This window comes from Chinchilla lanigera, unplaced genomic scaffold, assembly GCF_000276665.1.
Source record: "Chinchilla lanigera isolate Chin_1 unplaced genomic scaffold, ChiLan1.0 scaffold00152, whole genome shotgun sequence".
Lineage (NCBI taxonomy): Eukaryota > Metazoa > Chordata > Mammalia > Rodentia > Chinchillidae > Chinchilla > Chinchilla lanigera.
The window spans coordinates 380,605-405,414 of NW_004955553.1; the positions used below are offsets into that span (position 1 = coordinate 380,605).

Sequence of the window (24,810 nt, forward strand, 5' to 3'; positions counted from 1 at the left end):
CACACCACTGGTCCCTGGATCCCCCAGATGCCAACAGCCCACCAGGCTCAAGTCCCCTCTGTACAAGTTATATTTGCACTTGACTTCCTGTAGGCTTCAGATCCCCTCTAGTTTCCCTACAATATATAATGCAATGAAAATGTGGTGTAAATAGTTGTTACACAGCTTGGTTTGGGAAACAATAATAACAAGAAAAAAGTCTGTGCATGTTGGACATAGCTGCAATTTTTCTGGAATATTTTTGAGACACAGTTGGTTGAATCTGCTGATGTGGAATCCAGATATAGGAGGCCAACCTATTTACAGCGAGAGAGAGAGAGAGAGAGAGAGAGAGAGAGAGAGAGAGAGAGAGAGACAGAGACAGAGACACAGACAGAGAGACAGAGACAGAGACAGAGAGACAGACACAGAAAGAGAGACAGAGAGAGGACTCTTGGTTCTCTCAGAAATCCTAGGTGCAAGCATTGCTCTCCCATGACCCGTGGGGGACTCTGGGTAAGAGCCATGCTTTCCCAGGTGACCCTTGCTCATTGTGAAATGAAGGTGACTCTGCACTGCCCATTTCCAGGGCTCCTGGGGATCCAGCAAGGTACTGCCTGAAAAGTGGCTTTGGACATGCTGTAGGGCTTGCTTTGCAGTGCCCGATGGTGGGGTCTTCACCTCTGCCCTCTCCTCTGCCTTGCTCTCCCGCCTGGCCTCCAACCTGGCCTCCCTGCCTCTGTTTCCTCCCATCCAGCCTCAAAGTGATTATTTTCCAACCCAGGTCCTGGTGCTCAACTCCTTAAACCCTCCACTGGTTTCCCTTGTTACCTCACATGAATCCCAGTCCTCCAGACCCTTGGAGACTAGAGTTTCACCCCATTTTTCGGCGAGTCCCTGGCTGTCCTCCCTCGAGCCTCCAGGCCTTTGCACCTGCTGCTTTCTCCTCCCCGGACCCCGCTCCCCGCCCTGCCTCCTGAACACTTCCTGTGCTGTGGGTCTCAATCTCAGCTCAGATGTCACCGTCTGGTGAGGGCTTTGTGCAGACCTGTCCACAGCCACGCCTCCCCCAGGCCCTCCAGCCACCATCCTCAGATCCCTCGCCCTCAGCATCCTTGTGGCGAACTCATGTATTTACTGGTTTATGATTCATGTCCTTCCCAAGGGGAAGCGCGCGGGGGGGGGGGGGGACTCCATTGGTCTCCCTGTTATGTCACCAGCATCAAGCCCAGTAAGTAATGGTGGTGGAATGAACAAAGGCCCCTGAAGAGACAGCAGAGAGGAGGTGGGGGCCAGGCAGGCAGTGAGAGTGGTGGCCATCTCCAAGACCTGCTGTCTGGGGAAAAGGGGAGGGGACAGGCGAGATCTGGGGGCTGTCTTAACCTATGGGGACAGCTCCTTTTTTCTAAGCGCTCAAGTCCTAGACCCCTCTTTGTGGACTGCAGCTCCCATCCTGCTGGGTGTCTCATGGGGGCCCAGGTACTAAGCCCAGGTGCTTGGAGGGATAAAGCAGCTGCCTCCACTCCCTCCAAAAGTCCAGGTACCAGATGGCTCCTCCGGCACCCAGGATGCAGAGTTACCCTTTCACACCTGCTTGCTGGGTCTGGCCCCGGACGGGGGCGCTCCGTGGTCCATCTCCTGCAGCATTGAAAGCTGCCACAGTGACCATGTAGGCGGTATAACCGGTCAGGTTCTTGAGCTTCACGCCATTTTCAGCCAGGAAAAGCGTCTTCACTCGCTCGGTGAGGTTCTGCCGCTGGGCTTCCCAGAAATAAATCTGTGGGCAAAGAGGATTATGGGAACGAGGGGGATGAAGACATGGGGCTTCCCTCCTGCCCCTGTCTGACCCAGGAAACAGTACAGAAGGATTTAGGAGCTGTTCTAGGAACCCTTCCAGAACCTTCCTTTTCACAGCCAAGGCTCCAGCCTCTGTGAAACTGTAAATACCATAAGGGCACAGTCCTCATGTGTCCTAACGCACTGCGGTGCTGTGGGATTTAGCACTGACTCATCGGCCTCAGAGCATAGATGCCGGAGGAATAGTTTCTGTCCCACGGGACCTGAGCCAGGGGTAAGGGCAGCAGCTGCATCATGTCACCTGCAAACTGGGAGACAGAATCTCAGCCCCAGGCCTGCTGTATCGAAAGCTGCAGGCTAACACAGCCGGGCTCCGACGGCAGGCGGCCTGGTTTCGACTGTATTGTTTACCAGCAGTGTGACACGGGCAGGTGAGTTCTCCGAGCTGCAGTTTTGTTATGTAGTGGCTTGAGGATACCCGCTTCCCAGAGCCAAAGTGAGGGCTGGAGGCCACAGGGACAGGTGAATGTGGCATTGCTTCTCCCAGGGACTTGGCTGGTTTCTGAAGGCAGCTTGTGTCCGCAAAAGGTTTTAGGCCAGGGACGCAGGAAGCGCTCTGCAGTGATTCCAAGTATTTCATATCTGGCAAGGGTTAATACTCCCTGTTAGCCACACATGGAAAATTCTTAAACTAGTTTAGGACTTGGAATTAAGGTCATCCTGAAAGCTGAAAGTGCCCAAACACCTGGAGGATTGGAGATCATTTGGCGCCACCTGCTGGCCAAAGAATTATCTGTAAACTACTGGCTTTTCCGTTTCTCGGTTTCTCCAGAGGAAGCGATTCAGAGTGAGCAAGAGCCCATAAAAGGGTCTCCCCCTCCCATCACGTGTGAACAGCAGTGCTTAGGACAGCTTGTCTTCACGAGAGCCCTGCTTTACTTTTTTTTTTTTGGCAGATTGTTCTCAGAAGGGCAGACGAGCAAGCACTGAGGCGGTCATTCATAAACCTACTCACTTGCCCGTTCATTCATGGTGTTGGGGATGCAGCGGTCCACACGGTTCCTGCTGCAGTCAGTGCTCAGGGTAAAGGTCAGGGCCACCCAGGGGTCTGCAAGTCGTGTGCACATAGACGGTGTTGGGGGTGCACGCACCAGGAGAAAGAATGGTTCTCTTTGACAGTGGCCATGGATTGAGGTGGGGGCCTTTGGCTTTCAGTGGCGGGAAAAGGAGCTAGAATGGCAAAGGAGAGTGAAAGACTCAGCTGTCCAGCACTGCAAGGGAAGAAAGCCTTCCAGGAGGAGGGAGTGAGGACCTTGTCTAATGCCTCGGGACAAGACATGCCATCCGGGCACCAACCAATAGTGATGGAACTGTCAGTGGCACTGGAAGGATGCACCTTTTGGGAAAGTAACCCACGTGCAGCAGGTTCAACAGGGCATGAGAAGGAAGGAACCGGAGGCAAGGATTCTTATTTTATTTTTTCCTGCTACTGAAGACTGAACTCAGGGTCTTCACACTGAACTCACACCCCCAGCCCTTTTTGAAGTTTTGAGACAGGGTCTTGCTGAGTTCCTTAGTCACCCAGGCTGGGCTCAAACTTGCAGTCCTTCTGCCTCAACCTTCCAGAGTGCTGGGATTTCAGGCGCATGCCATTTTTCCTGCATAGTTTTTGGGGAACTCTGCTGTAAAGGGATCAGCCAAAGGAATGGTGAAAACTGAAAGAAAACCTGCGGTCAGCGCCAAACTCAGCGGACTTTTGCTAAATGCCAATTTACAGTAAGAGGGACGTATGCAAACTGCACAGGGGAGCTCAGAGCTAAGTAACATTTATTTATTTATTTATTTAGTCTTTTTGAGACAGGGTCTCCCTATGCAGTTCAGGCTGGCCTTGAGCTCATTTTGTAGCCCAGGCTGGTCTCGAACTCACAGCGATCCTCCCGCCCCAGCCTCCCTAGTGCTGGGATTACAGGCGTGAGCCACCACGCCCGGCCACCTGGCAAATTCTTTATCCATTTGTTCACTGACAAAACATCCAGGCTGTTTCTATATCTTAGCTATCGCACATTATGCTGCAATGAACACAGGAATGCAAACATCTCCAAGTGCTGATTTCAGTACTTCTGGATAAGCACCTGGAAGCGCAGAGGCAGGATCTTATGGTAATTCTGTTTTTATCGTTTTGAGGACCTTCCTACAGTTTTCCATGGTGGCCGTGCCATTTTATGTTCCTGCTGAAACATACAAGGGATCCACTTTTTCCATGTCACTCATGATCTTTTGGAGTTTTGGTAACAGCTTTCCTTACAGGTGTGAGGCGATACGTCACTGTGGCTTTGATCTGCATTTCCCGACGAGTGATACTGAGCACCTATGGCCATTTATTTGTTTTCTTTTGAGAAATGTCTGTTCGGGTCCTCTGTCCCACTTTTATGTTGAGGTTTTTTTTTTCTCACTACGGAGTTGTAGGAGCTTCTTGTGTGTTTTGGCTGTTAACTCTTTATCAGATGCACGGCTTGCAAGTATTCCCTACTGTTCTGTAGCTTGTCACTTCCCTCTGCCGACTGTGCCCTTTATCGTGTTCCTACCTTTCCCGTGTTCCTGACCTGTCTTGCTCCATCTTACACAATGAGCTGAGCTCCCATGCTAGTAGAATCCGCCCACACGACACGCAGCTGACTGGCCGGTGGGAGAATCAAGCTATAAGTTCACGAGCACAGCCCACAGTGAGAGGCTCGTGTGCCACACTGCTCTTGACCACGCGCTGTACAGCAGCACACAGCCATCCTCCTGCGTCCTTGGGAGACGGCTTCCAGGACCCCCAGGGCTATCAAAACCCAAGGATGCTCCGGTCCCCATGTCAAAGGGCACAGGATCTGCACAGAACTGATGGGATCCTCCCACAGATTTTAAGTAATCTCTGGATGACTAGTAATCACTCATGCAATGTACATGCTCTGTCAGTAGTTGTTACGCCGTATCTATCGTCCAAGGGATAATAACAAGAACAAAGCATGCGCATGTTCAGTGCAGACGCAACTTTTTTCCAGTGAATAGTTTTGATCTTCACTTGGCTGAATACATGGCCGAGGAACCCACAGATAAGGAAGAGGGATGTGGGGTTATTTCTGCGTTCTCTTGCCTCGCCCTTTGTCCCTCAGCCTCATTCCTAGAGAGGATTTGTGCTGGGAAATGGAAGCAATCTGCTGAGACTCTGTCGCCTCCTGTCCCTCTGCCCACACCCGCTGCCTCCCTCTTGCCGCGATGGCTGGCCTCGTCACTCCCTGTAGGGCCACCCTGAACTTGTGTGCTGAACTGTGCACCCCTCACCTCCTCCACCTCGTTGCTCCGCGACAGCTCCCTCTCTTTGCCAAATCACCAGACTTTCCCTCCGTCCGGTATTGTTTCCATCAGCACAGAAACAAGCTGTGATTTCTCCCATCCTAAGACGCCCTTTGTACACTGCATGTCTTTTCTGTTAAACCTGCTCCCTGCATTTTCCAGTACCCACCTCCCCATCAAGTTCCTGTGAACTCCACATTACTAATGCAATCTCCGGGGCTTCACAAACTTCTTCTAAAAAGGGGTAGGTAGTTAATGTCTTTGGCTTTGCAGGCCAACCCCCAAGTCTCTGCTGCAACTACTCCACTCTGTCCCTTGTGTGTGTGTGTGTGTGTGTGTGTGTGTGTGTGTGTAGCGGGGTACTGGGGATTGAACCTGGTATACTTTACCACTGAGCTACATCCTTAGCCCTTTTTATTTTTGAGACAAGGTTTTTGCCAAGTTGCCCAGGCTGACCTTGAATTTGTGATCCTCCTGCCTCAGCCTCCTGAGTAGCTGGGATTACAGGTGTATACCACCATCCAGGTCAACTCTACCCTTGTGCAAAAGCAGCCACGGGCAGCTCATAAACAGGCATGGGTGTGTCTCCAAAAAACTTTATTTACAGAAAGATGGAAGGCCAGTTAGGCCAGTGGGCTTCCGTGTGGCAGTCCCCCACTGAAGTTAATTATTAGTCCTGATTTTAGGATCTTAATTAGAGCCACTTTAGGCCGGCAAAACCAGATTGGTTGTAAGTTTCTTTGAACAGCCGGCATAATTGCTTCCCAGATTGCCTCCCACCGCGTCCCTCCTGGAATTGGCATCCGACTCTCCCCTCGTTCCAGAAGTGCGGTCTTTTGTACTGTGGGTCACCGTCATCGCGCACCTGTCTTACTCCCAAGGCTCAGGTTTCAGCTCCTCTCACTGTCTGTCTGTCTGTCTACTCCTGTGGCTCTCGGCAGCGTCTGTCAGCTGAGCTCCCCACAGTCCACGGCTGTGCCCAAGACCTTCCCTCCTGACGCCCACATGAAGAGTCAGATCTGCCTCGGTTTCCTCCTCCCCTTCCTGCCTCACAGCAGGCAGCTCCATTTCCGGTTGCTTCTTGACCTTGGAGCTGACCTTTAACCTGTGACCCCAGGGCAACGCCTTCTCCGCAGTTTGAATCACTGCTGGGCAGCTGAGATCGGCTTTCTGTGATTTCCCCTCTTCAGACTGAAGGCAGCACAGCAAACAGCGTGAGCCTGAGGAGGGCCACGTCCTCCGTGGTGCCTCTCTTCCGCCCACGCCTTCCCTCGGAGTAGAGGCCAAAGCCCGAGGGCTCCCGGGGCTCTGGCCGCTCTCTGCCCATCATGCTTCCCCAGGGTGAGCTGGGGCTTTTTGCTGGCTTGGCTACACTGGAAAACACTGACCTACCCCAGGACCTTTGCTTTTCGTTTCCCGCTTTCTAGAATGTTCTTTTGGATTCATGTGATTCAGGCTCGGTATTTATTTAGGTTTTGGCTCAAATATCACCTTTCCCTGTAGCCCTTTTCTAACAACTCTCTTTAAAATTTCAAGCCTGTGTCTAGCTCTCTGCTCACCTCCTTCATTTACTCCACCATCTGGCAATATGACTTACTTCGTAAATTGTTAACCTTTCCCCTAAAATTTTCGCTCATGTTGTCTTTTTGCTCACTGCTTTATTCCCAGCACTGCAACTAGTGGAGGGCACAAAATAATTGCTCAGTAAACATGTGTCATTGAGTAACCGAGAGGCCGGATTCTGGGATTGCACACAGTGCGTCACCAGGCACGCTGCAGCTCAGCCCGGCCCGAAGGCGGCGTCACTTCAGCGGTGGTCGCTGCCTGATGACGCCCCCCCCCCCCCGGCGTTAACGGGGTGAATGCTGATGTTAACGTAAGACCGCGAGGCGGCGTTTCTGCTTCCCTGGTTCACATCCCTAGCCACGGCTCTGTACAGACGATGTGTTCTGGATCACGTAGCCGTCTCTGTTCTGCGCACCCACACATTTCCTGGATCTGTATATTAACTTGCAACTTTCAAACCTTGACAAGCTGGTGGCTGCCAAACCATCGCAGGCTCCGCGGGCGCCTTCCCTCCCTTGGGAGGCATATGCTAGGGGTGCAATATTTAGTTTTCCCAGCTGGCGCTCCTGGGCAAAGTCTTGAGGGTGTTACTGTCTTCAGAGTCCTAAGCAAGACGACGCCTCCTCCTTCCCTCCCTTGCACCCCAGATGAAAGAGGCTCCTGTGCTGGATCCTGCCTTCGCCGGGGCTGCCTGTCCTAATAGCGTGTGGTTCGCCTTTGCTGAATCAGTTTCCCTCCGTGGGCTGAGCGGCCGAGCCAGCGAAACCACAGGTCCTTGTGCGGTCACCTCCGCCCCGACCCCCGGCCAGGTACGGGGTCTGTTCTCTGCAATAACGTGCAGCTGCTAGGAATCAGAGTCCCAGGGACCCTGGCTCGGGCCAGGAAATGTGCTCCAGACAGCGCGACAAGTTCCTTTTTCTTTCTCTTGTTTTTGTTTCTTGCGGTACTGGGGATTGAGCCCAGGGTCTCCAAACTAAGCTCCACCCCCAGTCCTCTTCAATGTTTTTTAAATTTTGAGACAGTGTCTCGACCTCACGCTCCGCTTGCCTCAGCTTCCCAGAATGCTGAGATTATAGGTGTGTGCCACCTCTCCAGCTTTCACTTTTTTCCCTCCCCCCAGCTGTTTCCTTTCTCTGTCTTACATGACCTCTAGTGACTGTGTGCTCGGCCTCCTCCCCAGCCCTGGCAGGGGAGCCAGAAGGTCTGGATTCTGCTACCTGCTGTTTTGTGGCTTTGTCAGAATACCTAAACTGGGTCTCAGTTTTCTCATCTGTATAATGGGCCTCAAAGCCCATAACCTATAGCTCTCCACGGCTTTCAAAAGGATTGAAGAGTTCCAGAGGGTTTTGTAAATACGACAGTTGAACTGTACCCCATCATAACCCATGCCTTACCCCAAAGTCTAGAAATGGTTTTAAGCAGAGATTTCCAATGAGCTAGCAGAGCTTTGCTAGTCAGCCATCTATTCAGTACCAGTATTGTCACTAGGGGGCGCCCTTGGAGGGAGTCTTAAATTATGTAAGGGACTGGCATTCAGGGGGTGGTGTGTGCTGCTCAGCGGTGTTATAAACTGAGGTACACAGAGTTTCTGGCACCTGATCCTAGACTGCTCATGGGACCCTGGAGAAGATGAGCGTAATTTACTTGAGCACCGTATTTGTGTGACCTGGGTGCAGACAGCCAGGGCGGCAAGCTCACCGCGGGGCCCGCGGGGCCTGTACCCGGCCGGGAGGGGGAAGAGGGGGACGCTCCCCATCCCCACGACCCCAGCCCAGCCCCTCTGCACCTTGCACTCTGCCAGAGCGCCCATACCTTGTAGCCCTGGATGTCTCCGTTCTGGCTGTCCAGAGGGGGCGGCTCCCAAGTCACATCCAGCTGTGTGGCCGTGGCGCCGTGGACGGCTACGTTGCGGGGCGCTGCTGTGGGCACTGAGGGGCACAGAGGATGGTGAGTGAGTAGATCTGGGGAGAGGGTGGGGTGCACTGGGATCTGAACCTCCTGTCTCCCCTGGGTGGACCTCGTGGGGTTGGGACAGGCTGGACTCCCACAGGCAGCGCTCACCCGCCTCGCCGACAAAGACCTCCTGCGGGGGGCTCAGCGGGCCCTCGCCCACGGCGTTGTACACACTCATCCGGATCTCGTAGCGCCTGTGCTTGTTCAGATCTGTGGGCGAGAGAGGGGCAGGAGGGACACGGAGGTCACTGCCCCTGTGGTCAGAGCCCCGTGGAGACTGGCTGGAGGCAGTGGGCACGGTGAGGTGGCCCTGCAGCTCCAGTCCCCTGTGTGAAGGTTCAGCAGAGGACAGGTCAGAGGTGGTGCCGGGAGGGACCCTCAGCCTCCCACCCAGCCAACCTGGACATGAGGTGCTGCAGCTGGTTGGCCTCCAGGGTTTGGGTGACCACACAATGTACTGTCCAAGGGGGTGCTTTTCAGACCAAAGGGGCACTCTTAGCATTTATGCTGGGACAGCTGGTGTAAACCTGAACTGTCCTACGGATCCCAGGCGGGACCATCAGACCCTCTCTGCCGGTCTTCCTTCCTACCATGGCAGATGGGAGTGTTCCCGGCCTTGTCCCAGCCTGTCCCCATTAACCGACTCTTATTTTATTTAATTTTAATTTAATTTTTTGGGTTCTGGAGATTAAACCCAGGGACTCTTGTATGTTAAACATGTGCTGTACCTCTGAGCTGCTCTCCTAGTCCCCCAGCTCTTTTCACAGGGGTGCTTGACCCTGGAGGGCAGGGAGCTTGTTAGATGTGAATTCTGGGTTAAAAAGCCCCACGCATCACTAAGTTTGGGGTGCTTGGGGCAGGACGCCTGGAGGAAGCTTGGGGATAGAAGTGGGCCAAGAAGGGGATCTGGGCACCCCAGGTGGGAGATGCAGTCCCTGCTGTGGCTGAGTAAAAAGCATCTGGAAAGCATCTCTTTCTGGAAAGAGGAAGGGCTTGGGACCTTACCCACCACCTAACCCCCAGCGTGGCTCCTTGCCCCTCCGTGCCCCTTGTTTTGCTAAAGCATCCTGCACCTTGTAGCCCCGGATGCTTCCGTTCTGACTGTCCAGAGTCCCCCACCCTCTGCACCCTTCTCTCCCCGGCTCCCCCTCCTCCTCCTCAGGGTGGAAGCTCTAGCCTTGGACAGGACACAGTGAGGGAGCCACCCCAGCCGGTTGGCTGTGCAGCCTGTGGATGCCAGTTGAGCGGGAAGGAGGTGAATAATTTAGACTTGAACTCATGTGGCTTTTTCCTGAGCTGAAGCCTTTGAGCTGAGCCCTGGGCCATGGGGAGGACCCACTAGGGCTTCAGAAATAGAGCAAGGTCAGGGTGAGCTGTACAGGGATGCGCTATGGGAAGACAAGGTTATCCAGCAGATTCACCCAGCGCTCACGGCTCAAACGGCCCGGGACAGGAAGACACAGCTGGGCCAGGCCGTGCCTTTGGTATGGTGAGAGCAGGAGCAGCTACTCAGATGCCTGCCTGCCCACCTGGACTGCCCAACAGCACGCACTGTAGACCCCCTCCCCGCATAAAGCTGTGGGCTCCCTTTCTACACACACCCCGCACAGGCCACACTTGGAGGAGGCTTGCTGGAATTTGCCCTTGCTTGGTGTGTCTGAGTCCTACGTCAGGTGCACCCCTGAGCCGGGGGCGGGTATCCTGAAGGACCCACTCCTGCTCCCCAGGAGGCTTGGGCTGCAGCGGGGCCACCATGCTAGGAGACTTACTGTCCAGCTCGTACTGCGTGAGGCTGGGCCGGCTCAGGTTCCGCATGGAGTACAGGGCTGGGGTGGGGCAGCACGAGGCAGCAGGGGGAGACAGCAGACAGAAGTGGTTAGTGCACACACAGCCCCCCACAGAAGCCCCCCACTGGGTGCGGAGGGGTGGGGTGCGGGGGGCTGGTGACTGAGCAGGCAGGGGAGAGAGTTTCCAGATTCCTGGTGCTGAGCTGGGGGTCAGGATGGGAGCGGAGGGGTGGGTGGGGGAGAGGCAGCTGCAGGACACCACTGTCCCCCTCCAGGTGTGCGCTGGCCCAAGGTCATAGGGAGCCCCCAAGAGCCCGAGAATCCTGGGGCAACTCTGCGAGATCGTCTAGCCCCAACTCACTCCCTTGTCTCAAGGCGGAAGCCCCTGGAAAACCACCGTGAAATACTGGAGTCATTAAATTCCTCATATGAACCAGAAACAATTTTACTACCAGGAAATATGACTGTATTACACACCGGCTGTATAAAATCACAACCACCAGCACATGCCGGCAAAAAATAAAAAATAAATATAAGAAAATAACGTACGCTGTTGGATCAAGTACTTCCGAGTTTTTCTATTAATAAACCTTTGCGACTCGTTCAATCATTTTGTTGCCTGCGCGCATTTGCCTGAAGACAAGGCGCAGAGTCTTTCGAGAAGGATGGGCAGGAGCAGCGTGGTGGAGAGGGGGCGCCCGAGTGCTCTGAGCTCCCCTCTACCCTGCCTGCTTCCCTCTCTCGTCCGTCAACCAACGCAGAACCCTTCAGAGTCGCTGCCCATGGTGTGTCTGCTCCCAAACTGGCCTTGGATGCCATCCCCAGGCTGCCCCCGGGCTCAGCCTCCTACGGGCCTCCCTGCCTCATGTCTCCCAGGAACCTTGGCCAAGCCATCAGCCCCTGGCCACCGAAGTGTTCTAACCCAAACGTCCAGCCAGGACCTTCCCTGGATTTTTGGGGCTCCCTGAACTTTCCTTCCGTATGGTGGCAGACTGGATTCCTAGGCCCCCAGACAGAGAACTGAGTACTCGAGCAAGGAGAGAAGCCTCAAATGCTCCTCCCTGGGGGAAACCTGGCCTTGGAGGCTGCTGGTCTCTCAAGCGCAGGCAGCTCCTTCTCACACGCTGAGCTCTCCTCGTCCCTGCGTGGGGGAATCTGGACCCATCCTTGTGTTGGTGCCAATGCTACGGAATCCTTCTCTGCCCCTGGTTTGGGTCTTCCTGGAGCCCCTCCCTCAGTGGCCAGTGGCTTTAGAGGTCACTCCTAGAGGGCAGGGATGCTGCTGGCTTGGTTGCTGGTGGCCCCCAGGGAGACTGGGGCGTGCAGAATGTGCGGAGCAAACGCTCAGCCAGCAGCTGAGTGGCATGGGGGAGGCACATGCAGGCAGGCAGGGTTGCGGGTTAGGGAACTCCAGGAAGCTGGGCGCTCCGGAGTAGGGAGGTGAGTGCCACTCACAGGTGAGCTCCGCCCACTTGGCTCCGGGGTTGTTGATGCCTCGAAGAGTGAAGCCCCTCAGCCCTTCGTAGAGCAGCTCCCGGTACCGGATGCGGAAGCCCAGGAGGATGCCGTTGACCTTGTCCTCGGCTGGTGGCTATAGGGAATCGGGTAAGATATAGAGAGCAGCCCTGGACTGTGGTCACCCCGCTCCACCCTTTCTCCCCATCTGCCTCCTGTGGCCCCAGAGCAGTGCTTGAATCACCACCAGGAGAAGAAAGCAGGGAAACCAGAAGCATCGTTAACCCACAAAGCATTTCCAATAAGGCTGCTGCATCACTGCAGCCTTCCCTGGGAGGGGGAGAAGGGCAGGAATCACCATGGCATCCTCCTCAACAGAGTAGAAAGCTCTGAGCAGGCTCAGAGACAGTAAGGCACTTGGCCCTGGTCACACAGCACCCATGGAGCTCAGATGTTCAACCCTAACGCACAAGCTGGGCTTTGTCTAGAAACCCTACCACCTCATCTCCAGCCTCCCCAGACCCTTGGGTGCTGCTTGCCCCCTGGCCAACGCTTCCTACACTTTCTGTAAGCGATGCCCTCTCGCTGCTCTTCAGCATATACCAGGCGAGTGCGTCTGCTCACGCTTCTGCCTATCATTCTCTCCTTTGCTTTCTTCTCCCGTCCAGAGCTGCGTTGAAGAGCAGCTTCGGGGGAAGCTGGGAACTACCTTTTATGAAGCCTCTTTTAAAAAAACCTGCAGAAACGGTTCAGCCTTTTATTAGCTCCTTAATTGCTTCCCTGGCTGCTGCAGGCATCGCCCTGCCCCCTCTCCAGGTCAGCCCCGTGGACTCCAGCATCCCTGGTGTCCAGGTCATTTCTGCTTAAGAAGGTGTCTTCACCAGAGCTGTGTGTCGGCAGCACAGGGCGCGGGAGCGCGGTGAAGGGCAGGGTACCTGGGAGGCCTGGGCTCTGAGGTTGTCTGTGCTCATTCCCCAGGCCCCTGCAGAGCAGGCCCTGACTACCAGGAAGCCGGCAGCTGGAGGACAGAAGAACTCATTTCTTTACCTGAGTGATGGGTTCCCAGTCTCACTGATGGGCACAGCCTAGGTCTGGGCTTCGTGGGGACTCAGGGGGCCCTGGCTTCCCAAGCGCTCTTCTTCCCAAGGATTCAGTAGACCTGACTTGATGAACTTGACCCTGCCCCTCACAGAGCTGTGCTCCCTGGGGCAGTGCACATCCCCTCCTACGTCTCTGTCCTCATCTGCAGCAGGGGAGGGGGTGGCACCTGCCACATGTGATTCTTTGGGGAGTAGAACAGGTGTGTGCACACGTGTGTGCAGTGTTCCATAATGTGCACGCCTGGATGTCTCATGCATTTCTGTTTGTTCTCAGGGGCCCAGGCAGCCCCGTTGGGGTCTGTTGGCTTTCTGATCGCAGAGCACAGCCTGTTTGAGTCCTGAGGGGAGGTGGGCCCATCCCGCCAGCCCGGCCTACCTGCCATCGGATCAGCACGGAGGTGGTGGTGTGGGGTGTCACAGAGAGGATGGTGGGTGCTTCGTCAGGGGCTGTAGAGAGAGGCAGGCAGGTGGGACCTGGGTGCTGGAGATCCAGCCCAGCCAGAGCCCATGGGGCCAGGTTCTGCTGACTCGGGACTGACAGGCAGACCCCTCTCTGTCACCCTGTATGCTCAGCAACCCAACTTCTACGGGACAAAGGGCCAGCGTGGAGGGAGAGACCAAAATCCTGGCCACACCCAAGGGTCCCAGCCACAGGCCTCTCTGGCTGCCCATCTACTCCCCGGGAGCCTGTGGTATGTCAGTGACACACTTGAACGCCAGGCCGGGTCTAGGGTCCTGAGCCCCTGGAGGGGCTGCTGTGGCCCAAGCCTCCCAAGGACTGTGTCCTGGAGGAGAAGGGCCCAGGACCCCAGAGCCCTCTCACACTTGGAGGCATCTTTCCCCAGTTCCCAGAGGGGAGGCACACGGACCAGCCTGCAGTGTGGTGAGCGACTCGGACTCCTCGCTGAACTCGCTGTCTCCGATGTCATTGGTTGCCTTCACTCGGAACTTGTAGGATGTGAAGGGCTTCAGCCTGTGGAGGGAAGTGGGTCCTATGAGCAGATGTCCCAAACGATCCTGTTCCCTGCCTCGGCCATGGGGTCCCATCGATCTATCCTTGCTTGGGAAAGGGCGGCGGGGGTGTTGACCCACCACACAGATCCAGGCTCAGAAAGTGCCCTGCTACACGAGGATCCACCTGGGGTCAGGCCCTGGGGTCCTGAGTCCCCAGGCCACGCCCCTGGGTCATTCCTCTGGGGTGTTTTTAGCCGCCACATGTCCTCAGGGAGACATGTCCACCCAGGTTCTACCTCAGAGGCCAGGCGGTCACAAAAGCACCCAGACTTGGCTCCCTGAGTCTCCCTTTGCAAGCTGCCCCTCCCTTCCTGAATTTAGTGAACTTCAGAGGGCAGAAGTTCCCAGGAGAGAACCAGACTTGTCTCTCTCAGCTTCCTTTCCTCTCCCAGCAAAATCCTTCCTTCTTGATTTATGGGGGCTGGGAGAGCAGGGAGGAAAGGATTGCTCAAACTTCGGGTCACGTCAACTGGAATGTAAAAAATACAACCGCCAGGAATTAAATTGAAGCCAGAGTTTCGGAGTGAAGCGCTGCTCCCCCATTAAAGACGGGAGGAAGTTGGCGGCTGGCTGGGGAGAATCCCTAATGAAGGATGGCGAGCGCTTCATTAGAGGGGGAACACTAGGCTCCAGCTATAATTAAGAGGCAGCCCTAATGGGGTTCCTGGAGAGGGGGAGCGACGCCTTTAGGGTGGGAGCTGAGGAGGAGCGGACCAGGCTGTGGGGTTCTCAGAAGGCTCCCTTCCCCCAGGAGGGGGCTTCGGCTGTGCCCATCCCGGCTGGGGAAGGTGTGAGACGCTGGCGCGGACGCTGCCTCACCTGTCCACAGTGAAGCTGGAGGCGTTGTGGTTCACGGAGGCCGAGTGCAGCGCCCACCTGCCGCTGGGCAGCTCGCGGGTCTGGATGGTGTAGTAGCGCACGGGGGACAGCCCGTCGCTGCCCGGCTCCCAGGACAGCAGCACGCTTCGCGCCTTCACGTCTTGCTGCTGCACCACAGGCTTGCTGGGGGGCTGAGGGCGGTCTGGGGAGGGAGGCGCAGGGGAGCTGTGAAGCTTGAGCTAGGGTGCAGGAGGGGGTGGAGCTTCTCGGAGGGGAAGGAGGGGCTCAGGCGTGGTGCCCCCCTCCTCAGCCCACTTCCGGTGCACATGGGGGCCTTGCTGGTCTCACCCTTAGCAGCCGGCACGTTGTCTCCTGGTCTCTGATTGCTGACCTTGAGGCTCTTAGAGTCTCAGGTGCCAGGAGTCCCCATGCAGCCCAAGTCAGGCATCATGGTGAGGAGGTATAAATGCCCCAGTGCCTTTGCTCCTGCCTGACCTCTGCCTACTCAGTGTCTGTAACACCTTCCCCAAGCTGTGACAGCTAGCATCCTGCTGGCTTTTCCTGGGGATGTTTTCCAACAAATCACTTTCACACCAAGCAGAGGCCTCAGGGTTGCTCTGTGGAACCCCAGCTCCAACGCGGGGCTAGCAGGGAGTGGCAGCCAAGACCCCAGGCTGTAACTCTGAGCCTCACTCACCTGGACAAAGCCAGAGGTAGGAGGTGATCGCCGATCTTCTGTTAGAAAGCCAGAGCAGAATGGGATCCCAGGGAGGGGAACTCCCAGAATGGGAGGGGAACTCCCAGCTCAGTCTCAGGTCTACAGACCCCGCGCTGACCTTAGCTCCAGAGGTTGGAGTCTACATTCCACTTTCCATTCTAGACCAGGGCAACCTGACTCATAACCAACCTCCCAATAGCAGAGGCTCCAGCTCCTGGATTACTGGGAATGCCCCTCGCCTCAGCCTCCCAGACCGCCCCAGCTCCCGTGGCCTGTCACCTCTCTTCTCCGTGGTCACGACTAAGGCCTCGGCGGCCTCCCCCCATCCTTTGCGGGTCTGAGCCGTGATGCGGAACAGGTAGACAGACTCAGGCTTGAGGCCGGTGGCCGTGTACTGGCGGGCGCTTGGTGCCAGCACTTCCACTGCGGCGGTGTTGGCCGTGGTGGCGTTGAGTCTGTGTGTGATCTGGTAAGCTGGGAGGCAGAAAGCGAAAGGGTGGAGACAGAAAGCAGGGCAAGCGGCTCCTGCCTTGGCTGTGGTTTGTCACTCCTACAGCTCCTCCGTCCCCTGGGGAGTATGGGCTGCTGAGGGGCCCGGGCAGGGGCTGCATGCACAGTGACCTCCACATCGGCCCAAGGTCAGAAGAGGGATGCTAGGAGAGGCCAGGCCAGCTGCTAGAAAGTGACTGAGCTGGAATCCCAACCCGGGTTATTCTAATCTAAAGCACATGACTTTCACCATCTACTGTCTTCCAAGGCGTGGTATTTACCTAGGGCTGGCATGGACCAAGAGGCCAGAACAGGTACCGGTCATCCCAGCCACCATGCATGTGTGCATGTGTGTGTATTCTTTATTTTATTTTATCTAAAAATGTTTTGACCTGGAGTTTTGCTCACTATTTTGCCCAGGCTGTCCTTGAACTTGTGATCTTCCTGCTTCACCCTACTGTGTAGCTGGGAACAATAAGTGTACATCACTGCACCTGGCCACCCCATCATGCTCATCATCACACCATGCTATCATTTTTTTGTTTGTTTGTTTGTTTTCTGGTACCGGGAATCGAACTCATGACCTTGCGCTTGCCAAGCAGGTGTCGTGCCGCTGAGCTAAATCCCTAGCCCCCGTGCTATCATTTTAAAGCTGAGAGGCAGAGGCTGTGGGAGAAGCAGACTTGCTCAAGTTCATGCAGCAGCTGCCTTCAGGCTGGGTGTGTATGTTGGGGCGGAAGCTTCTTGTCCTCAGATCTCTCCTTGCATGTCAGCTGCTTCTGAGCAGTGAGCGAGGCTATGCTGAGCTGGCCGGTGTGCCCCCACTTGACTACACTAAGGAACAGCAGTGGGGTTTATGAGATGGCATCTGGCTGGGCACTGGGGCATTCAGAGGCATGAAGCCAGCCAAGGGTCCTTAAGGGATCTGAACTTGACCTTGCCATCCAGCGCATAATGTTATAGGCTGATACTTTTTTTTGTTTTTTTCCGGTACCAGGAATCGAACTTATGACCTTTCGCTTGCCAGGCAGGCGCTGTGCCGCTGAGCTAAATCCCCAGCCCTAGCCTGAAACTTCTAGCAGGAGGACTGAGCCCCAGATCCGACTCTGAAGGACATGTGGACACTTCTTGGACCTTCTCTGTGCCCTTTACACCCTCTGGCTCCCCCTCCTTCCTGCAGGCAGAACGCGGGAAAGGCCTGGGCTTACCCAGAATGATGCCGTTGGGGGCAGCCGGGGGCTGCCAGATCAGCCGCACTGAGGTGGTCCTCACTTCTGGGAACAGGATGCCCATGGGTGGTCCTGGGACTGGAGGGGACAAAGGAGGAGAGGCTGATGGTGTGGTTGATGCCCTCCAGCAGGGCAGCCCAGTGGAGGGGAGGGTGACTCATTCCAGTTCAATGAACCTTCATGGAATGCTGCTCTATGCCTGGCACTGTGTTAGGAGCCAGGGGCACAAATGTGAAATCCATGAGATTTACTCCCTCAGAGCAGGGGCTTTTTCACAGAAACTAGAAGGTAGGATGAAGTTTCTGTCCTCATTATAGGCATTATTTGGGCTCAGTGTCTGCGTTCGCACTCTCAGTACCTGGTAAATGGGCCCTGCCCTGTGTTCATGCTTTAGAAGGCCCTGCTCTGAGGTCTTCCCCGCCACCGTGTGAAATGGCTATGGGGTAATGCCTCGCCCACCCCAGCCTGTGTGCCCTAGACTTCGCTCCGGAATCCTGGAGTCCTGGAATTCAGCCCAGACAGCTGAAGCACACTGTCAGGATCTGCAGGGACCAGTTACCCAGATCCCTCTCAAGGGCAGACTGTGTGCCCCTGGACCCGGGGATGGCCAGCAGCGGCTGTTTAGGAGGTGGATGGGGACTGAATGATGTGCAGGAGAGGAAGGGTGGAAAGGGGGCTGTGGCCAGGTGGGGCTCCTCCTTGCTGCACAGATTGCTAAGAAGTCTGAGATGCCTAAGCTTGAACTTGGCCTTCTGGGCCAAGATACTTGGATGTATTTGTCAAGACATGAGGGTAGGACATATTTAATTTAACAGTTCATTAGCTGATTTATGACTTTAGAATATACAGACATGCGGTATTTGGGTTCTTTCTGCACTCTTGTCTGGACCTTGCAAATGTGGGCAATGAGGAAGGGAGAGGACCTACCAGTCAGCTTGTGACCAGGAGCTCTGCTTTAGCAATGGATGCTGCTGCTTGTCTGCTGTCCCCCTCGTTTTTTCTGGTACCAAGATTGAACCCAGGGTTTTCACACTAAGATACACCGCCAGCCCTTTTTTATTCTTTTTTTTTTTTTTTTTTCCCCCCGGTACCCCAGTACCGGAAATTGAACTCATGACCTTGCGCTTGCCAAGCAGGCGCTGTGCCACTGAGCTAAATCCCCAGCCCCATCCCTTTTTTAATTCTGAATCAGGATCTCACTAAGTCACTATGTGAGCCAGGCTGGGCTTGAACTTGCCATCCTCCTGCCTCAGCCTCCCGCTGTGCTGGGGTTACAAATGTGCACTACCATGCCTTGCCCATTTTGTAAGCAGGGCCAAGGAGCTCATGCTCAGGAAAATAAAAATCAAGGCTTTTTCCTTTTCACAAACTTTACCCAATGCATACTTGCCCCAGGAGAGAAAGAAATCAAAACTCCTGCTAAGTTCCCGCTCTGTACACTTGTCCCGGAGAGAGATCAAGAGATGAGATAGGATGTCCAGTTCTTCCCTTGTCCCGTCTTCCGTAGGGACCCACAGGCTGTGCAGTGGGGCTGGTGTTCCCTAGTGATCTGTCTACCGTGGGAGCCCCTCCGGTGGCCCTGGGCCCTCTGGAAGCGGACTCACCATCGTCCAGCGTGCGCTCCAGGATGGGGGGGTGGCTGGGGCTGCCGTCGCCGATGCGCGTGAAGGCCAGCACCTGCACCTCGTACAGCACGTACTTGCCCAGGCCGGTGAGCTGCGCGCTGCGAGATGCATTGCCTTCCACCAGCCAGAAACGGGGCTGGGAGTCGGAGTCCTTCTCCTTGTACCTCACCTGCCGGGACGAGCATGGGAGAGGCCTCAGGCCGGGTCTCGCTATGACAGTACCTGTTCTGAGCCTCATCTGGATAGTCTGGCTTGTCCCAAGGGGATGGTGGTGGTGGGGTAGCTGCATAGCTCATGTACCCGGAGGACTGGGGACAAAGACGGACCCAGCTGTAGAGCTGGAAGATCTCTCAGAGAGCACCCAGGAGAGAAGAAGGGCTCCGAGAGGGAGTGTGACTTGCTGAAGGTCACACACCTAGGACTGATGCCGCATCAACCCCTGTCTCCTAGCTTCCAGGCCGGGGCTGGACCAGGTGGTGAGGCACAGATTTATGAACAATTTTAGAAGAGGATGAAACAGCTATGGTCTGGATTTTGCTTTTCCCCCTGAGGGTCCGTGTGTGGGGAGCTTGGTTCTTAGATGTGGGAGCTGATGTAACCTGGAAAAGTGGGGCCTCTCGCCAGGTTATGGGGGTCCTAACTGTGGGAGCGATTAAGTAATTCTCATCTGACCCCTTGTGATTTCCCAAGAGTGGGTTGGGTTGTCACAGAGACCTGAGCCGGGCTGGCCCCACTCAGTTCTCCCTGGCTTCCTGTCTGCAGATGTGAGGTGGGATCACTTCTCCACGCAAGCTGTCACTGTCGTTCACCATGATGGGACACAGCTGACAGGGCCCTCACCAGAGCTGAGCCTGTGCAGGCACCGTGTCTGTGAGCCTCCTCTATGGTGAGCTAAACAAACCTCTTTACGTTAGCCTGTGCCAGGTATTTTACTATGGTAATGAAAACTGACCAATACAAAACCTAGGACGGGGCCCATCAGAGCTATATGGGAGGCGGGGGCCACCTGGAATTGCTGGAGCAGCCCCAAAGGTCCCCCTCCAGGAACCCACTGGAGGCCTCCCTGCCCCTGTGGAGGCCTCCCTGGTTTCGGTGGTGACTGGAAGATGGGAAGCCAGGCAGATCCCGTGTCCACTGGAGGAGGAAGAGACCCAGAGGGTGACAACCGTGTTCTTAGGAGGATGGGGGAGCCAGTGCAGGGACCCTGCGCTCCTCCTCCAGGAACTCACCTTGTAGCCCAGCACGAGCCCGTTGCGATCAGCCTCGGGGATTTCGTTCCAGCGCACGAGCATGCTGCTGGAGGTGGTGGCCAGCGCTGACACATTGGTGGGGCCAGAGGACGGGACTGCGGGGGAAGAGGGATCGAGGAGGAGAAGCTGAGGACCCATGGCCGGTCCTCCCGTGGAGGGAGGCGAGCAGCAGACCAGGGGCTCAGGCGGGAGGCAGCCCCGTGTTGCCTGCTCCTTGGCAGAAAGCGTGGACGGTCCCCCCAAGGCAAATCGCCCTCCTGTGTTGACTTCGGGCTTTCCAGTGGGGCTGGGGAACCAAGGAGGCAGCCTGAATTTAAAAGGTGCCAGCAAGAAGCCACAGGACAGCAAACCACGTGTGGACAAAGGAGGGCTGCCTGAGTGCTAGGACATATTTCTGGAATGTTCTCAGAGCAATGCCTTACCCCAAACCTCTATCTCAGCCTCCTTCAGGTTTACAGCTGAGGGCAGGAGGAAGGCAGACTGCCTGGCCACCCCATGGAAATGACCTCATGCCGATGGTGGGGACAGACCCAGGGATGGGCAGGCACCGAGGGACGTGGTATTGGGGCAGAATGCTCTGCCCTGGGCTGAGCGCAGAGGAAGTGCGCAGGCTGTTTTTGGACAACAGGTCCAGCCCCATGCATCCCTGGGCAGCCTGAGTGTGGAGACGGTGGGGGTACCTGACTCCCGGGTCCTGCCAAGCACCATGGGGCTCCAAGGCCCGCTCCCGATGGCGTTGAAGGCTTGGACCTGCACGCGGTACTCCGTCCACTCCTCCAGGTCCTCGATGGTGTACTCCCGCTCCACACGGTCCGGCACCACATGGCTCAGGGTCTTGCCATGACCGTCCGACCTGCTGTACTTGATCTTGTAGCCCACTGAGTCAGGATTGCCGTTGTATTCCATCTCCGGGAGAGGCTGTGGCATACACAGTGGGCGGTACGTGTGAGGGAGGCGGTCCTGTGTGGACGACTATGCGGCGGGGTGGGAGTGTGGGTTCTCTTCCAGAGGGCATCGGTGTGACCCAGCCTGTCAGATTACTGTGTCCTTGAGAGGGGCCCCCCACTGCAGCATGGCCTGGGCTCTGTTGGCCCCAAGTCCCCATCTGCCCGCCCCATACTGCTAGGAGAAGAAGCATGGTTCTCCACTATGTGCATGGTTAGCTCACTGTCTGCCCAGAGTTTGTCCTGTCCTGTCCTGTCCTGACCTGTCCTGTCCTGTCCTATCCTGTCCTGTCCTGCCCTTTCCTCTTCTCTCCTTTTCTTTTCTTTCTCTTCTGCCAATACTGGGAATTGAATCTCCAGTCCTTTTTATTTTGAGAAAAGATCTTGCTGAATCCCTAAGTTGCCCCAGGATAGACTTGAATTTGTAATCCTCTTGCCTCTGCCTCCAAAGTACTGGCATTATAGGCATGATGTGTGTGTGTGTGTGTGTGTGTGTGTGTGTGTGTGTGTGTGTGTGATTTGGGATCAAATCCATGTGCACTCTGCTACTGAGCTACATTCCCTGTATCTTTTTTTTTTTTTAATTTTGAAATTGCATCTTGTTAAATTGCCTACACTGGACTAGAATTTGAAATTTTCCTGCCTCAGCCTCTGTGAGTGCTGGGATGACAGACTTGCACCACTGCGCTTGGCTCCAGCCGATCCTTTTCAGGATACTTGAAGGCCATCTGTCACCAAGCTGATGAGCACAGCCCCCAGGCTCTGGCTGCCTCCCCGCTTAGCTCTCTCACTCAGGAGGCCAGCACACACATCAGGCCTCAGCCCAGGCTGCTTCTAGTGGCCTGTGCATGGGGAGGAGGCCTCTCACACAGCTGGGCACTGTCCCTGCCAGGCAGTCCCTCTACCCACCCAACCTCAGTCTCTCCTGCTGCTTCTTTTCTGTCCAAGCCTCTGCAGAGAGGAAAGGCAGATTCCTTTCTTGGCCTTAGGGTCAGGTTAGGGCTGTGGTCCCTGTCCAGGTCAGCGGGGTGAACCTGGGCACGGCTGGGGAGCAGTGGAGAGCTGTGGCCTGCAGCAGGTGCGGGCTGGCACCGGCTTTTACTTCTCCTCTGACGCGGGCATGGTGGAGCTCGGCTGTCTGCACCTCCACCTTGTCCATCTGCCTCCCCGGGGCTCTGGAGGCCCGGGCTCCCCACGTTCTGACCCACTTTGTCCAGTTCCCTGCTCCGACCCTGCCTCACCACTCACACACGCTCCCTCCCATGGGCCTCTCTACAGACTCTCAGTGCAGAGGCTCGAGACCATTAAGAGGGCAATCGATGGGCCTGAGAGCCCGCGACGGGCCTGGAGTGCAGCACCCTTCCCAGCCAGGGAAAGGAAGCAGCCATGCGTAAGTGGGCCTGAGAGGAGCTGGCCCTGTCTGGCGCAGCCCCTGCCTTTTCTTTCCCTCCAGCACCCACATCCTGAGCTCGGCAGTGTTGGGAAAATGCCTGTGAGGCTGTGGAGGAAAGTGGGCAGCCAGGTGGGCTGGGGTTGGGGCGGAGCCGCAAGCAAGGTCAGGAAAGGCTGCCTGTGCCTGCGCCCAATGCCTGCGGCTCCCGGCAGGGACTGTCGCTAAAACTGGCACTCACTGGGAGCTGTGGAGCCCAGGGCCCTCCTAGCCGTCAGCTCCTGCCAAGGGAGAGGCTGTGCTGTCCCTAGATCGCTGGATGGGGCAGTGCAAGGGTGTGTTTGTGTAACTAGGAAGAGGTCCCTTGTGGTGACAAAGGGATGCAAGAGCTCTTTCAAGCCAGCTGTTCTGGTGCCAGAGTCCCAGGTTTGCTCAGGAGCCTTGTTTAAGAATTCCCCCCGCCCCGCTCTTCTTTTTTTGGTGCTGGGGATTTAAACTCGGGACTGGTGAGGTCCCAGCCCTTACTCGTTTGTTTTACAAAAAAGTCTTATATTGTCCAGTTGGTCTGGAACTTTGGATCCTCCTGCCTCAGCCTCTTGAGTAGCTGGCACTGTCTAGGAGTTCTCACTGCTTCATGTGCCTCTTGGGACCCACCCTGGGAAACACTGCTGGGGGTGGGGCCTAGAGAGACGGGGTCTTTCCTGGTCCCCAAGCTGTGAGCTGGCAGTGTGCTCCAGGCTAGGGCTGTGGATTTGGGGAGTACAGACTCCCTGTACTGGGGCTCCAGCCCTGCTATTAACTATGGCTGTGGGAGGATAATGGGGTCCTGGGCAGGTTGTCCAATCATTCCCTGCCTCAGTTTCTCCCTCCGCAAAGTAGAGACCGTGATCTCTGGGCTCTCACGAGCCTACTGACACAGTTGAAGCTTGGCGGAATACAGTACTGCTAGAGCACCTGGAAGGAGAGGAAGCCCGCACTGTTAGGACTGTTACTTCCTGCAGAGCCACCTGCACGCAGGCAGTGTCCCTCAGCCTACCAGCCTGACCTGTGAGAACAGCCTGAGAGCTCAGACGCCCTCCAGCCCGCTTGATCTCAGAAGCAAGTGTTCACTCTAGGGCACAGAATGTAGCATCAGGCTCTCCTTGTGGGAGCTGTGTGGCCATGGGAAATTCCTGACCCCTCTTAGCCACAGTTTTCTTAGATGTATATTGAGATGATACAAGTGTGTTTTGTAAGATTCCTGCGAGGTAAGAAGTTTAAAATGCTTGGCATTTGGCTATGCTCAGTAAATAGCATTTTCTATCTCCTTCCTCTTGTTGGAGGCACTTGCTCCTTTGGTTGAGATTAGAAAGCAGCTTATCAGATGTGGTGGTTAGGGTGAAGTGTCAGCTTTCAAGTCCACTCAAAGGATTGATGAAAGACACTTCTTCTTGTGTCTGGGTGGATGATAGAGGCGTGGCCTTGGGGTCTATGCCTGATACCTGGCCATTTCCCCTCTGGCACCTTTCGTCTGTTGGCTTCTGGCTGCCATGAACTACAAAGCTTTGGTCTGCTATGCCCTCCCGCCAGATGTTCCTGTTGGGAACCAGCTAACCATGGACTAAGTCCCCTGAAACGTTAAACCTCTCTTTCTTTAAGTTGTAGGTGTCAGGGATTGTGTCCAGCAGTGGAAAACTTAATGCACTAGGTGAGTAAAGAAGAAAAGAAACATTTTAAAAGAATAAAAAGCAAGACAAGCAACAGGAGCATAGGTATCTGAGGCCACAGCAGCTCTGCAAGGTGGTGAAAGTCAAGGGGACGTCACACCATGCGGCCCTTGAGGGAACCTCACCATCCAGCGGAGCCACAGGCTGGTCTCACTAGCTGTGCGCAGGGTCACGTTGGCTGGGGCCATGTCAGGAGGTGCCTGGAGGGTCTGGATCTTTCTAGAAGGCTGACTCGGTGGGCTGGTGCCCACGATGTTCACCTGACGCATGCGGAAGCTGGGTGGGGTAGACAGGAGGAATGAGATGGTGAGGGCAGGGCCTCAGAGCCAAACTCAGCTCCATTCTGGGCAGCCCTCCTGTCCACCAGGTGTGTTGTTACCTGTAGTAGGTGAATGGGTTGAGGTCTGGGACCTCCATGGAGCGGGCGTCTGGTTCGTTGCTGAGCTGGTGAATCAGCAGCCAGTCTTCTCCTTCCCCAACCATGCCCACCTGGAAAAGGGAGACCCTTGGTCCTGCCCAGCCTACAGGGCTTGCAAGGGGGTGCTTTGGGCCCAGCTCCGAGGAGGCCCCAGGAAGGTCTTGGTCCAAACACAAGGTTTCACCTGGAGGCACCAAATGGCACCAGCACCTTGCCAGGCTGTTAGACATGA

At 55.7% G+C, this 24,810-nt stretch overlaps 1 protein-coding gene across 1 annotated transcript in view; it reads right to left on the minus strand.

Annotated features, from left to right (window-relative positions):
- Sdk2 (sidekick cell adhesion molecule 2) overlaps positions 1-24,810 on the minus strand; it is a gene marked incomplete in the record, with an annotated part of 261,617 nt that overhangs the window by 27,415 nt on the left and 209,392 nt on the right. The window contains 15 exon segments of the mRNA XM_013508659.1: positions 1,570-1,756; positions 8,494-8,609; positions 8,743-8,844; positions 10,404-10,460; positions 11,877-12,012; positions 13,353-13,423; positions 13,846-13,949; positions 14,810-15,011; positions 15,807-16,001; positions 17,225-17,323; positions 18,850-19,039; positions 20,100-20,215; positions 20,801-21,038; positions 24,286-24,436; positions 24,540-24,649. Of these exon segments, the coding sequence (XP_013364113.1) occupies positions 1,570-1,756; positions 8,494-8,609; positions 8,743-8,844; positions 10,404-10,460; positions 11,877-12,012; positions 13,353-13,423; positions 13,846-13,949; positions 14,810-15,011; positions 15,807-16,001; positions 17,225-17,323; positions 18,850-19,039; positions 20,100-20,215; positions 20,801-21,038; positions 24,286-24,436; positions 24,540-24,649 (2,074 nt within the window).